A 14853-nucleotide genomic window follows, 5' to 3' on the forward strand; every position below is an offset into this window, starting at 1 on the left:
GGGCATGAAGGAGGCAGAGGCCGCAGACGTTTTGGGTAGGGAGGACGTGGTATCTTGCCTACACCTAATATTTCAGGGGTTTTTAATACAGGGAATCAGAGGAGAGTGCCCACTTGTTTCTTATGTAACAAAAGAGGACATGTGAAAGCTGATTGTTGGTTCAATCTACAGAATAGAGGAAAAATAAACAAAATTGAGAATAAATCAGCTACTGCTATAGACACAAAAGTGTCATCCACAGATGTGCAACAACTTTTGTTATCAGCATTGTCACAGATGACGATCAAGCAAAATGAACAAGGCGAATGGTATGTTGATTCAGGTGCCGCCACACATGTTACGGGTAATGCGGGTAGGTTATCTCACTTATTGCCTTATTTTGAAAAAGGTAGTATAGTTACGGGAGATGGAACTTATCACTCCATTAGTCATACTGGCAATGCACATATCCCTATGTCAAAGTCCACACTTCACTTGTCCAATGTCCTTCTTGCTCCTAATATTAAAAAGAACATTGTTTTTGTAGCTAAACTTGTTGACGATATGAATTCTTCCGTCGAATTTACTCCCTCTTCTGTTTATGTTAAGGATCTACGAACGAAGGAGACGTTCGCTAAGGGGGAGCGACAAGGAAACATGTACGTCTTCAAGGAGATTCCTTCAGTGTCTTCGCCCTCAGACCCAATCCTCCAGTTGAAGTCGTCCAAGCATTCTTCAGTGTCTTCGCCTTCAGAGTCTTTGTTTTTCCTTCATTGGAAGTTTTTAATTCATCTCATTGTAATAAGCCAGATATTTGGCATAGTCGTTTGGGACATTGTAGTCGAGGTTTCGTTGAAAATCTTGTATCTGATGGTCTCCTTCCAGAGTCTAGTTTATGTTCATTTTTTGATAATAATAATAATAAATGTTCTTCATGCGAACTCTGCAAAAGCCATGTTTTTCCTTTTCATATTATAAATAAAAGAGCTTCAAAGTCATTTGAGATTATTTATTCTGATGTTTGGGGACCCACACCTATTCCTTCTCTTTCTGGCAGTCGTTACTATGTTGTCTTTATTGATTCCTATTCCCGTTATACTTGGATATATTTCTTAAAATACAAGCATGAAGTTTTTCAAATATTTCGGGAATTCCATTCGATGGTCAAAACAAAGTTTGCTTGTGATATTGTGCATTTACAATGTGATGGTGGAGGAGAGTATTTGTCGAACGAGTTTATTGCCGTTCTTCGGGATAAAGGAATAAGTCGACAGGTTTCTTGCCCTCATACTCCTCAACAAAATGGGGTTGCGGAGAGGAAACACAGGCATATTGTCGAGAGCGCGATGAGCATGTTACATGAAAGCAATGTGCCAGTTAGTCTCTGGACAGAAGTTTTTCACACATTTGTTCATATCATAAATTGTCTTCCTATGGCACTTTTGGATCGTAAATCTCCCTATTATACTTTATTTGGGCAACATCCCTCTTACGATGAGCTGCGTGTTTTTGGTTGTGTATGTTATGTACATATTGATTCATCTCTGCGAAATAAGTATCAGGACAAGGCTGTCAAGTGCAGATTTGTTGGGTATGCAGATGAATACAAAGGTTAGTGATGCTATGACCCTACTACAAAACGTATTAGGACCTCCAGAAATGTTGTTTTTGACGAACAAAATTTTCAGGCCAATGACTATGCAGCGTTGCCACCTCGAGAATTAGAAGTATATGATCCATGGATGAGCGCAGATCTTTTTGCTAATACAGGAGAAACATGTCAAACAAATTGTCCTTCCTTCGGCTTGAGTAGGGAGTTGAATGACTCACAGATGCATGTTGAATTATCTCCAGTTGAGCCACCCCCAGTAGAACGTTTCTCTGAACAAATATACACTAGACGGGACAAAAATACAGAGTCGAGGAATGTGGAAAGCATCGCCAATGATTCGGCTCAAAGGCCGTCACGCATTAAGCATCCTATTCAACGATGGGTAGTTATGAGACCTTCTCCCTTGATTTCCAGTTGTTTATGTCTCAGCTCACAAAACAGGATGAACCCACTTGTTTTAATCAAGCTCTTCAATCCCGTCATTGGACTGAAGCTATGAATGAAGAAATGGAAGCTCTTCATGAATGTCAGACTTGGGAAATAGTCCCTCAGCCAGAAGGAAAGAATGTAGTTGGCTCAAAATGGGTTTATAAAATAAAGTATAAGTCTGAAGGAAGTATTGACAGATATAAGGCGCAACTTGTTGCTCGAGGATTCACACAACAATATGGTGAAGACTACGATGAAACTTTTAGTTCGGTAGTCAAAATGGGTACTATTCGTATCATCATATCCCTAGCAGTCGATCAAGGTTGGAGCCTTAGCCAGATGGATGTTAAAAATGCATTTTTGCATGAAACTTTAAAGGAAGAAGTGTATATGGAGCAACCACCTGGCTATGCCGAGAAGGATCCTACTGCCTGGGTGTGCAAACTAAGGAAATCTCTGTATGGGTTGAAACAAGCGTCCCGTTCTTGGTTTGAAAGTTTCTCTATGCAAATTCAGAGTTATGGTTTTAGAAGATGCTCTCTGGATCACTCACTCTTTATTTACCAAAAAGCAGACATTGTTATACTTCTTCTTATATATGTTGATGACATTGTGATCACTGGGAGCTCAGATAATCATGTGCAAGACGTGAAACAATTTTTAATGAAAACTTTCAAGATAAAAGATTTAGGGGAGTTGCGGTACTTTCTTGGTGTGAAAGTGACAGACAACAAGACACATTGACACTCATGCAACAAAAATACACTCTTGACCTTCTGGAAAGAGTCGGGATGATGAATTGCAAACCAGTCAGCACTCCTAGTGTATTACATCAAAGGCTGAGCTCTGAAGATGGTCATCATTGTGTCAACCCTACAACATATAGAAGTCTCGTGGGGATGTTACAGTACTTGACCTTTACCAGACCTGATATAGTTTATGTTGTCAATCAGGTATCCCAGTTTATGCATGCTCCAATGGAGGGTCATATGGAAGTTGTGAAGCGCATTCTACGCTATTTAAAAGGAACTATAGGAGACGGACTTGTTTATCGCAAGAACGATAATCTGTATAGAGGACATGAACTCATCACTTATACAGAGGACATGTACTACCCTCTTTACTTTGTATATATGTTTATTAGAGAGGGTTGTTTTTGTAACATAACTTTAGGAATCATAGTCGGCTATTTTTGTCCTAGTGTAGCCAAAAGGAGAGGTCCCTATATGTTGTATACTCCCATTCTTTTGGGGATAATGAAAGTTCTTCATTGGAGCTCTCTCTTTTTGCTATCTTGTTCCACATATATATGAGGCAGTTTAAGTAGCGTCAAGACAAGATGTTGTTTTTTATGGTAGTAGTTTCACCACAAAACACATGTTCATCGTCCTGCCTGATTGTTGCAAATATTATCAGTCACAGCTCACGAGGAAATTGATCGAAAAAACTATAACTTTATTCAATTAGTGATGCACACTTGATGATGCACCATCATTTTAAGGGTGGCAAAGAGATATTGCAAGGCTCATATTTGGCATGAAAAGTTAAATCCACATTTACTATTCAAAAGTCCGTTCATGTTTACTTTCGCATTTATTTTTGGTTATTTGCAACATCATACCTATTTTTTTTCTTTTATTTTATTTATAATAGAATCTCGGACTGTAGAAATCTTATAATTGATAGGCATACTTCACCTTTTATATGGTTGACCAAAATAGTAGAGTGAGTTACCTTGAATAGTGATTTCTTTTTCCCCTAAAAATTTTTATTTTAATTTTCAATTTATTAAAGAAGGATGTTTTTATCCTACTAACGAAAAATTCATTTTTGTCCCTCTTTCTTCCATCTCTTTCCCTTTTCCCCCTATCTATCATTTCAAAAATCTAACAAGTCAATGACCTCTTTAATGCTGGATGAATCCTATCAAGTTACAAATGACTACACGAAACATATTTAACAGACAGGATTGAGAAATTAGTTCGTTTTATTCACATCTTAAATGTGTGTGTGTGTGTGTGTGCTGGGGTGCACATGCTGTTAGTGCAGAATCTTTGCTGGGAATTTGGATCATCATTGTGTAAAGGAACTCAAGCAAGAAGACACCTACTAGAAGATTTTCATAAAAATAAGTAAACAAGTACTTCAATTAACTACTATGAATACAACATAATTTCACAGGGTTTAATTAATGAGTATTTATTAATGTAGTAGCATCCTCTGATCATTTGAAAATCCTTCAAAATTTCAAGGAGACTCTCTCTCTCTCTCTCTCTCTCTCTCTCTCTCTCTCAATCCTGTATGTTTTTACCTTTTCTTCGCTCCATATGGATTTGTTTTTGGAAATAACCCCTTCTTTTTATGCTTGGCAGTGGAAAGGCTGCCTATGGAATGCTAAAGGACATGGCGAAGAATCCTAACTATTGGGTGGGGAAGAAAATTCTGTTTATTCACACGGGTGGACTTCTTGGTTTGTTCGATAAGGTTGGTCAGATAATGCCGCTGGTACAGAAATGGCGGAAGATGGATATCGATCAAGCTATTCCTAGAAAAGATGGAATTGGTAAGATGTTCTAGTGTATTGCAATTAATTTTGGATGAGAATTCTCATGAAAAAGTGAATTCTCAATCAAAAGAATTATCAAGAAAGAGAATTCCTAATGTTTGGATAACTTGGATGTGCTTATTCTTTTCCTTTGAGAATCTTTGTATAATTTTTTGGTTTTATCATGGAACTGATGAGAAAATTCTTATTCTTCTGGATTAGGGTAGCCAAAAAAAGATGTATGCTAGTAAGAATGTAAATGAATCAGAGTAGTTTGGATCTATGCATTATTATGATCCAATCTCGCCTAATTAGATTTGGATTTAAAAGGAATTTTTTTCCCAATATATCCGATATATATATCCAATATATATAGGGGAATGAAAACCTACCAAATGAAAACAAAGCCCTTTGTCAGGAAAATGCCTAAAAAGGAATAGGTCTGGAATCGACACATTGATTCTTTTTTTTCGAACTTTTTGAACTGTATGTATCGAAAGGTGCGTGTACGGTTCCGCGGGGATACAATTTTTCCTAATCAACCGACTTCATTGAGAAAGATTACTTTTTTTAGGCCAAGGCGTTGATAGCGAGATTTCGAATCAACTTGTTGGTCTCATGGTATATCTCAGTATGGAAGATAATACCAGGGATCTCTATTTGTTTATAAATTCTCCTGGCGGATGGGTAATACTGGGATTACTTTCTGGGTGAACTAGAAAGTTTATTTTCTAGTTATCTGAATCTAAATAGTGGGTCTAAGGATTACAATCGCTATTATGATCAGTACGTGTATGATACTAGGCATAGTTGGAAGAATCACATTAATAGTTGCATTGACACTTATATTCGTTCTGAAACCAATATGGATAGTTGCATTTCGAATGGTAGCAACAATTTCAGCGACAATCACATACCTACTAAGAAACATTTATTGGATTTTTGGTGTTTTTTTTTTTAAATTATGACGTTACAGATGTGATTATGCACTTGTTTTTATAGGAATCAGTTCTTGGAGCATTTGATTCCGATGCATGGATATGTTTTTATATAAAAATCAACTGCCTACAATTTCATATTTTTTTGAGGCCTCAAATATCATTTTTCCATCCAAAATGCATGATCCAAGTGTCAATTTCTAGTAAATCAATATGTTGAACACATCCCTAAGGTCAAAATTTTGAAAAAACACCGAAAATCCAATAAATGTTTCTTATTGGGTAGGTTTTCATTTCCCTATATATATATAATCGGGTTAGATAATCTATCAGATCCAAATTCAGTCAATTGAATGGTGCCTACTTTAACGAATCTGACTAATTGGATTCAGTTAAGTATCAAATCCATTCAGGGGCGTAGCTAGGATTCATCTGAGGGGGGGGCAAACAGGGGTGTAGCAAAAAAAAATTTATTTGTGTGATAGTCGGGGGTTCGGGGGCAGCGCCCCCGTTTTTTTTTTTTTGAGATAAAATAAAAATGGCTACAATTATTAATAAAAATCTATTTCATATGGACAAATCAAACTATTTGCTGCAGTCAGGGCTGGGCTAAAAAATGGATAAAAATCTATTTCATATGGAATCAGGGCAGGGCTAGGACTGGGCTTTTAAAAAAAAAAAATTAACTGTTTGGGGAGGCAGGACTGGGCTACAGTCCAGTCCTGCCCCCCCCTAGCTACGCCCCTGAATCCATTAACATCCCCATCTACCGATCAAAAAAGAGGGTTCAGCCAAACGATATAGCGACCACTTGTTGGGTCAAAATGGATCAGCTGTGGTCTGATATTTGATTCAATTTAGGTATTCCAGGTACGGATCCTTAACACAAGGTTTAAATATGTGCCTTGATCAGATTCAGATCACTTAATCAGATTACTTTTGGATTCAAATAGGATAAGATCACTTAATAGGATTACTTTTGGATTCAAGTTAGATTCAAATCATGTTTTCTATTGGAAATATGTTTGGTTTCAAATCAGATCTGATCCATTTGCATCATTACATGTTAAAAGTAAACATTTGGGTCCTCTTTATGAATCCTATATTCCTATTTGTATTTTAGCATTCAGATCCGATCTTTAACCCATCTCATTGGATATCATTCAAATCCGCATTTGGATCTGGCTTTACTACCTATGTTTTGGAATCGGGTTTGGATTTAACATGATCCGACTTGCATCTTAGCCACACACACACACACACACACACATATATATATATATATATAGAGAGAGAGAGAGAGAGAGAGAGGAAAACACAGGAGAGGTGTAAGGAGGATGGAGCGGAGTAAGAGATGAGAGAAGGAAGAGGTAGAGTAAGAGATGAGAGGAGGAAGAGGTAGAGTAAGAGAGAAGAGGAGGGAGTAAGAGATGGAGTAGGGGAGGATGTGGTGGAGGAGGAGGACGGGGATCGACGAGGAGGAGGCAAAGGAGAGGAGAGAAGCACTGTTGAGGGTTTTATGGGTTCCAAGAATTAGAGTCCCACCCAAAGGTGGAAATTCTAAACAGAGAATTTGAGGGATATGTGAATTCTAATTACCATAACTTAAAACGTATCTAAATGCGAGAATCCGAGTATATAAGTAATTTGAGTTCTCATTTTTCTCAAATTCACTTGAATCCAAACACACCCTTAACGGAACTGTGACTAAAAAGTTCCTTTACATTTGGCGTGGACAACAATTCTATTATGCAAAACTAGTTCTTTCTGGTGCCTGAATTGTTTGAAGCATATGCCAACAGATCTTGATTTCTATAAAGCAGTAAAGATGTGCTGAGTTTCTTCTCTATATTGGCCTGTATCCGAAACCCCCAAGCAAGAAAATATGTGACAGATTTCACTATGAACAACATGAGGATAATCGCCACCAGCATTCATGTCATATCAACAGAAAGTCCACATTGCATATCAAGTGAATAAACCGTGAGAAACCATATAGAGAGTAGCACACTATTGGCAGGCTGCATTGATTTAACTTACAGCAACAAGAAGTTTCCGCTCTTTGCACCATCCACGGCTGTAGCATCATGAGCTAGAGCCCTTGGTGGAACAGAATCCAACTCTTTTAAAACCTTCTCCAAGTCACTGACCAATCTCTGTGCCAAGCTCTTGCTGAAGTCCTCCCTTACGACAATACGTAGGACGGCAATGTGCTGGGCATCTGCTGGCATTATAAAGGCTGGCAGTATCCATCCATATCGTTGTAGGCTGTCTGATATCTCTAAAACGTCATTCTTGCTGCTGTCTTTCAGAGAGCATGCTACAAGTGGAACTCCGACATCTTTTGAGACAATCTCAAACCGACCGGTTTTTTCAATTCCCTCTCTCAATGCTTTAGCATTTTCCATGATACTCTTGTAGCCCTGGGTCATCATGAAAATTAGCAGTGGAACTCATGTAATCTCCCATCCGTAAATAAAGATTAGTCTTGATGAAATATGCTGGTACACAAACACCATTAGCAAAACAACAAAAAGGATATAGATACCACCCTCTCATGAAGCTACATGAAAATCTGGTTCAAGATTCGGTTACAGAGCATTTTCTTTGAAAAGACCAAAAAAGCTCTCTTCCCCTAAAATGCTTCAGGAAGCAAACAGTACATCCTTTTTAGCAAGTTATGTACATTTACATTGTTTTTGCCATCTAGTATAGCAGATAACACCGGATGACACTTATTCAGCATCTCACTGTAGTGATTATCACGGTCTGTTTATCATTAGCAATGTTTGATGGTCACCCTACCCTCTATAAGGTTTTATCCTAGAGTGGACTAAGCTTGAGTATATGATCAACCCTAACTATACTTTTGGTCACAAAATAAATCTAGTCCTATAGTTGGAAAATGATAATATACTATTTTCATTTCATCTTAAAATCCCCAATTGTTTGCTACCAAGGTGAACTAGCACTTTTTTCTCAAACTGTCTTCATGTATCTCACTCTTTCCAAAAGTATTGCTGGTACATGACAGCAAACCTCTGGTGGATTGGTTTAGATTGAGAGGGTGGTGTATGTTCACCCCCGATGATTCACTGAATCCCACGTCTGTGTTCGGGGGTCCCAAAAAGCACCACGTATATAAGCACATGGGGCTCGTATTCCCGTGTATGTTGACATCACTCAACATTAGAGTCTGGTTCAGTTGCAAAGACTTAAGTACCCTTTATTGCTATTCTTGCCATAAAACAACTGTTTCAGAAAATGACAAAAATGTCCTTCATTCAAAAAAGAAAAACAAACGGTTCAAAAAAAGGACAAACATGTCCTTCATCAAGAAAGTCGAGGATGATGTTGACTCTTCAAAGTCTACACAGCGAAACGAACCTTAGCCGACGATCCGATGGTGATTCGGCGAAACGATGGTGAGCCGGCGATCCGATAGTCATCCGACGAAACAAACTTGAGTCATCAAAAATGTCAGTTTGAACTTTTCATTGTCAGCTTCTTCTTCTTCCTTCTTCGTAAAACACTGTAAAACCCTCTATCTCTCTCTAGAGAAGAAATCAAGGGAGACAAAAAGTTCCCCCTAGAGAAGGCCATGAACATCAACCCTCTCACTCTCTCTCTCCCTTCTCTTTCTACTTCTGTGCACATCCAACAGATGATCCTACATTGCTTCATCAAACACACTGACTGTAGCATCGTTCAACTTGATTCATTGTGGAGCTTGATATAGAGTTTTTGCCCTTATAGGAGGGGGGTCCGGGGGCTCTCCCCCCCCGGTGCGGGTCCTGCTGCGCGGTCAGCGGGCGGGGGGCAGCGCCCCCCAAACCAAAATTTTTTGGGATCTTGTATAATTTTTTTATTTTCTTTCCCTCTTTTAACTATCGAAAAAGAGCAATAAAGCATTTTGTTTAATCATGGGGCTCATGTTTCCTTCGGTTGTTTCTTGCTCGAGTTTTCATAACACTCCTTTCCATGATTTTCTATTTTTCTTTTTCTGTTTCTTTCTCACGATTTTTTTAATGACTCCCCTACAGTGATTTTTAGTGTTGTCGGGTCTCCAACGAGCCCCACAGCGATTTATAGTGTTGTCCGGTCTTTCAACAACGATTTGTAGTATTGTCGGGCCTTCCTACAACGATTTATAGTATTTTCGGGTCTTCAACGAGCCCCACAACAATTTATAGTGTTATTCGGCCTTCCAACAACGATTTGTAGTATTGTCGAGCTTTCCTACAACAATTTGTAATATTTTCGGGTCTCCAACGAGCCTCACAATGATTTATAGTATTATTCGGTCTTTCAAGAACGATTTGTAGTATCTTCCACAAATCACTATAGCGATTTATAGTGTTTTGGGGTCTCCAACGAGCCCCACAGCGATTTATAGTGTTGTTAGATCTCACTATAGCGATTTGTAGTGTCTTTTGTAAATCACTATAGCAATTTGTAGTGTTATTCAGTAAGCAAATCGCTGTAAATCGTTACCCGAATTAGGACCAACTTGTCAGGGCCATATCTCCCTAACCGGAGGTCATATTCCAAATCCGTAAAAAGTGGTGTCTTCGTTATTGAGTCTAGTTTATTTTTGTAAATTTTTAGTGATTTCTATTGTCATTTCATTCCCCATTTTAACTAAAAACCAGACCCTTATTATTCTGTGTTATTTGAGTTGCACAACACTATAAAAGTGTAGGCACTGAGAATGTACATGGAAGTACACTTGACTATGTTCCGGTAGAAGGAATGCAGTTTAATAATGAGGAAGCTGCATATAAATTTTACAATGATTATGCCTTAAAAGTTGGCTTTAGTGTGAGAAGGTTTTTTTGGTCAAACAATGCACAGGGTGTCGTGGTGAGAAAGACATATGTTTGTTCCAAGCAAGGTTGGAAGAAATCAATGGGAAATCCAACAAGGAGCATGCCAGAATCAAGATGTGGATGTCAAGCAAGAATGGTGTTGTGCAACGAATCAAGTTGAACGATGCTACCCACATACCCAACGAATCAAGTTGAACGATGCTACACAACGAATCAGGTCGTATATCTCCCGGGACCCGCGCCGGGGGGGGGGGGGAGCCCCTGGACCCCCCTCCTGTAAGGGCAAAAACTCTAAATCAGGCTCCACAACGAATCAAGTTGAACGATGCTACCCATGCTGGGAGGAGCCCCCAAACCCCCATCCTGTAAGGGCAAAAACTTTGAATCAGGCTTCACAACGAATCAAGTTGAACGATGTTATCCACGTTGGAAAGAGCCCCCAAACCCTCCTCCTATAAGGGCAAAAACTCTGAATCAAGCTTCACAACTCATCAAGTTGAATGATGCTACCCACGCTGGGAGGAGCCCTCAGACCCCCTTCTGTAAGGGTAAAAACTCTGAATCAGGCTCCACAACTCTTCAAGTTGAATGATGCTACCTACGCTGGGAGGAGCCCCCAGACCCCTCTCCTGTAAGGGTAAAAACTCTGAATCAGGATCAACAACTCATTTAGTTGAATGATGCTACCCATGCTGGGAGGAGCCCCCAAACCCTTCTTCTGTAAGGGTAAAAACTCTGAATCAGGCTCCACAATAGTCAATGTGCAGGTCAGTCGGTGCTTGATGAAGCAATGTAGGATCTTCTGCTGGATGTGCACAAAAGCAGAAAGAGAAGGGAGAGATAGTGTGGGAAGGTTGATGTTCATGACCTCCTTCAGGAGAGATTTCTTTCTCGGATAACCCTGCAGTGCAGAGACTGAGTCTTAAATAATCATCTTCGGGGCACTTAAGTCTTTACAATCACTCCTTTTCTAGAATCGTTATTTTTTTTGACACCAATGGAAGAGAGGGTACTTAAGTCTTTGCAATCGCATCAAACTCCAATGCTAATTAATGCTGACAAACATGGGGATACGAGACGCACAAGCTTAAATACGTGGTGCTTTTTGGGACCCCTAAGCATGACATGCCCTGTTGGGGTGGGGGGGGGGAGAGAACATATAACCTGCTTCGGTTTAGATTAAGCTTGTGCCGCCATGTGCTGATTATCTTAATTCAAAATTTACTCAAATCCGAGCCGAATGAATTGGTAGTACTGCCCAATGATCTGGCTCGAACCTACATTAACAAAATCACCAATTCGATCAACACAAAAGGCCAGCAAGCAGTCACAAGAGGTAGAGACAGCAAGGATGCGTGATGGTACCCTGGGAGAATTTCAGGGTGAAAGTGGGTTGGTCAGCCCCCAGATAATTGATGTGGAATATGAGCTCCTCAGGCAGATCTTCTTTGCTCCTCCACACCGCCCAGTCCACACCAGGGTACACCAGGCCATTCTTGTGCCCGCTCACATTGATGCTCCTCACCAGTGGCAGCCTAAAATCCCATTCCAGCTCAGGGTACAAAAATGGAGCAATGAATCCACCATTATCTGCATCCACATGAATGGGAGTGTCCCACCTGCAATGCAAGCAAAGTTCCTGAATAAGATTCATATGTCCCCCACCCTCATTCCTCTTTGAACTTATCGTATGTTTCAACTCTTTCATTCCTTATTGTACCCCAATGATATCACATGAAACATCACAATAGAATTGGACTGGAAAGCAAACCAAGTTTTAAACTTGTTTTTTTTTAATGATCTATTCTTCTTAAAAAACAGAGAAATCTGGAGCAAGAAGATTATTGATTTTTTTTCTGGGTGCTTGGGCACTCTTTTTCTATACTGAGTGTTACCTTCGGATTCCTTGGGGACATTGTGGTTGCTTTTGCCTTCTCTAACAGTGGAAATCGTGTTATGTTGGCGAATTTAGTAAGAATCAATCTAAGATTTCACCCACTGCACTGGGGACAACCCACTTGTTCGATTCTTCAATGTCACAGGAAGTGGAGAAAGAGCCAGAGAGAGATTTCAAGGCTACCCTTGGAAAGTGGCAGTCAGATGGAGATTATGCATTTGAAAGTGGCAAGCTAGCAGCTGCCAAATCACCATCTCTAAGAGGTGGTACTTATCAATTTCATTCTTTAGTGTAAATATAAAGGAGAGAGGACCCCGTTTTGAAACTGATAGTCAGATGGAGATTATGCATTTGAAAAAGTGGCAGCTGCCAAGTCCTATATTTGACAGCTGTCACCTTTAGGAGGAGGTAGCTATCAATTCTATTTTTTTGTGTAAATACAAAGAAGAGAGGACCTCACTTTCCATCTCAAACGCATAAACTCTCATCCCAACTATCAATTTCAAAACGTCCACCACTAAGGTAGTTTGATCAAGTTTTTACAATTGCATTATTAATTCTTATCTCAGCTGCAAGTCAATACCATTAATAAATATCATACACTATGTCACATGAACACGTCATATAAATATTTTTTTTAGAATAATAATTATATTGATATGGCAATTTAGTTCACACAGGACGTATAGGTTGGTTTGATGAGGTATCACACCCACTATACGAGAGCTGCAAAGAGGCCCCAATCAGAGCAGGGCACACCTCACAACAAACAGAGATTACAGGAATTACAGAAAAACAAAACAGAATTTGCAGATCATTAAGGGAGAGAACAATAAACAGGGCCAGGTGTTGAGGGGCAGGTCGACCCTGCAGCTCCAGCTAAAAGACCACCACTTTCCATACCTCAATCCAGTAAGTGTTCCCCAGCCATTTCCGACGAACTCTCTCAATAATTTCTCACCTTAGGAGGTTTAGAAGGACAGCTGAATCAGTATAGATACCCCTAAAAACACGCTGGTTACGTTCAGTCTAGATCAGCTTCCATGTCATGAGCGGCCAGATGAACTTTCAATGTTTTCCTTTCCAATTCATGTGGGTTGCAATCAAAATGTTCCTTGGGACAGCATCCCAGTTAATACTGAAGCCCCCCCAATGCCTGGTCCAGAATATATCTCATGAAATCACATTTCCAAACAAGTGGGATAATAATTCCTCATGCTGGCAAAGAACACAACGACTTGAAAGAGAAAATCATCGCCTTTTGAGCCTGATTTTCGTGTTAGATTTTCCATGTAAAATCTGTCATCCCAAGACTGAACTTCTAAGAGGGAGCCCCCCTCCCCCATAACGCTTTTTTGAGAAGTTATTGCACAGTCGAGGTACCCAAAGCTAGGTAGAGATAGGAGGTTACGTATGCTCCATCACTGGATACTGTCCACCTTGGTTCATCTTTCCTCTACGCAAGCAAGAAGTGCGATAATTGTTCCATAAGCGACCACTATTGAAAAACCAAATCCTATGGGTTTCGTCGCAAGACATTGTCCCAAGTACCTTGTGCTTGCGTCCTGACCTCCCTTACCCGTAAGAACTTGCCTTTTGTTGCGTCATACAAGTTAGGGAAGGCTACTCTGAGACCACCAACAATCATGTCAAAACAAAGTTTCACTGCCATTCCCTACGACCGCCAATGAGATCATATTTTTCGATAATAAGATTGTACCAAGTTTGCATAAAATTATGTGAGAACACCCGGTTAAACTCAAACCACAAAACAAGTTTGCATAAAAAAATGTGCCAACTTCGCAAATACCTGACAAAGTTCGTATATATATTACCAAAGTCTCATAAAAAATGTGTGAAACTAACCTCGTAATCTCACAAATATCATACGTAATCCACATATAACTCATGAACTTCGCATATATCTCATAAAGTTTACACTCCTAAACAATGAATATAAAAACAGATTTTTGGCATCACAGGCTATTTTTTTATAATTTTTTAGGGTTCTTTAAGGTCCCCAACACAACTTTTTCAGTAACTATTTTTGGCAACTATTTTGGTGGTACTTCATCTTTGAGTATTTCAAAAACATTGACGACCATTTTTTTCAATAAACGCATCTTTAACGGTTGAACCAGTTATTTTTTTTAACAATGATTTTTTTTATTTGTTTTGACGATTTATAAGTTTGTTGTTTATCTTGTATTATAAACAGGATATTGAAAACATTCTTTAATTTTTTATTTTTTTCTTAACTATTCCAGTTTTTGTATTGCCAATAAGCTATTTTGTTTATTTTTTACAATGTGTTTTTTAAATAACCTATGTCTTAATCTATGTTCTCGCCTGTTTACCTATATTCGAGTTCTCTGGCATCAAAATTCAGGACCTTTTGAACATGTTATAGATTTTCTTAATCTTCACCATATAATTAATATATAAGAGAAAGAGAGGGAAAGAGATACCTTGGCAGGGATGATCGGACATATCGAAAAGGCAAGGTGGAGGGGATATATTGATCGGAATTGTGGACGGGAACGGCGGTGGTGATCGCCATTCTCTCGTTTCTTTTCTTCGTCCGGAGACCCGTTCGACGTGGCAAGAACAAGTAGTAATAAGCC

The 14853-nt window shown here is 39.2% G+C and overlaps 1 protein-coding gene and 1 pseudogene across 3 annotated transcripts in view; one reads left to right on the top strand and one right to left on the bottom strand.

The window, feature by feature from the left end:
* D-CDES (D-cysteine desulfhydrase) overlaps nucleotides 1–4767 on the top strand; it is a 76391-nt gene extending 71624 nt beyond the window's left edge. For all 3 annotated transcript variants that reach the window (XM_089988117.1, XM_089988118.1, XM_089988116.1), the window contains one exon: nucleotides 4393–4767. In XM_089988117.1, the coding sequence (XP_089844243.1) occupies nucleotides 4393–4597 (205 nt within the window). In that variant the 3' untranslated portion in view covers nucleotides 4598–4767. The remainder of the gene's footprint in view (nucleotides 1–4392) is intronic.
* A 2772-nt stretch (nucleotides 4768–7539) lies between these two features.
* LOC149816600 (glutamate decarboxylase 5 pseudogene) lies at nucleotides 7540–7935 on the bottom strand (annotated as a pseudogene).
* Nucleotides 7936–14853: the final 6918 nt, after the last annotated feature.

This window comes from Nuphar pumila, chromosome 14 (genome assembly GCF_984573655.1).
Source record: "Nuphar pumila chromosome 14, dmNupPumi1.hap1.1, whole genome shotgun sequence".
NCBI lineage: Eukaryota > Viridiplantae > Streptophyta > Magnoliopsida > Nymphaeales > Nymphaeaceae > Nuphar > Nuphar pumila.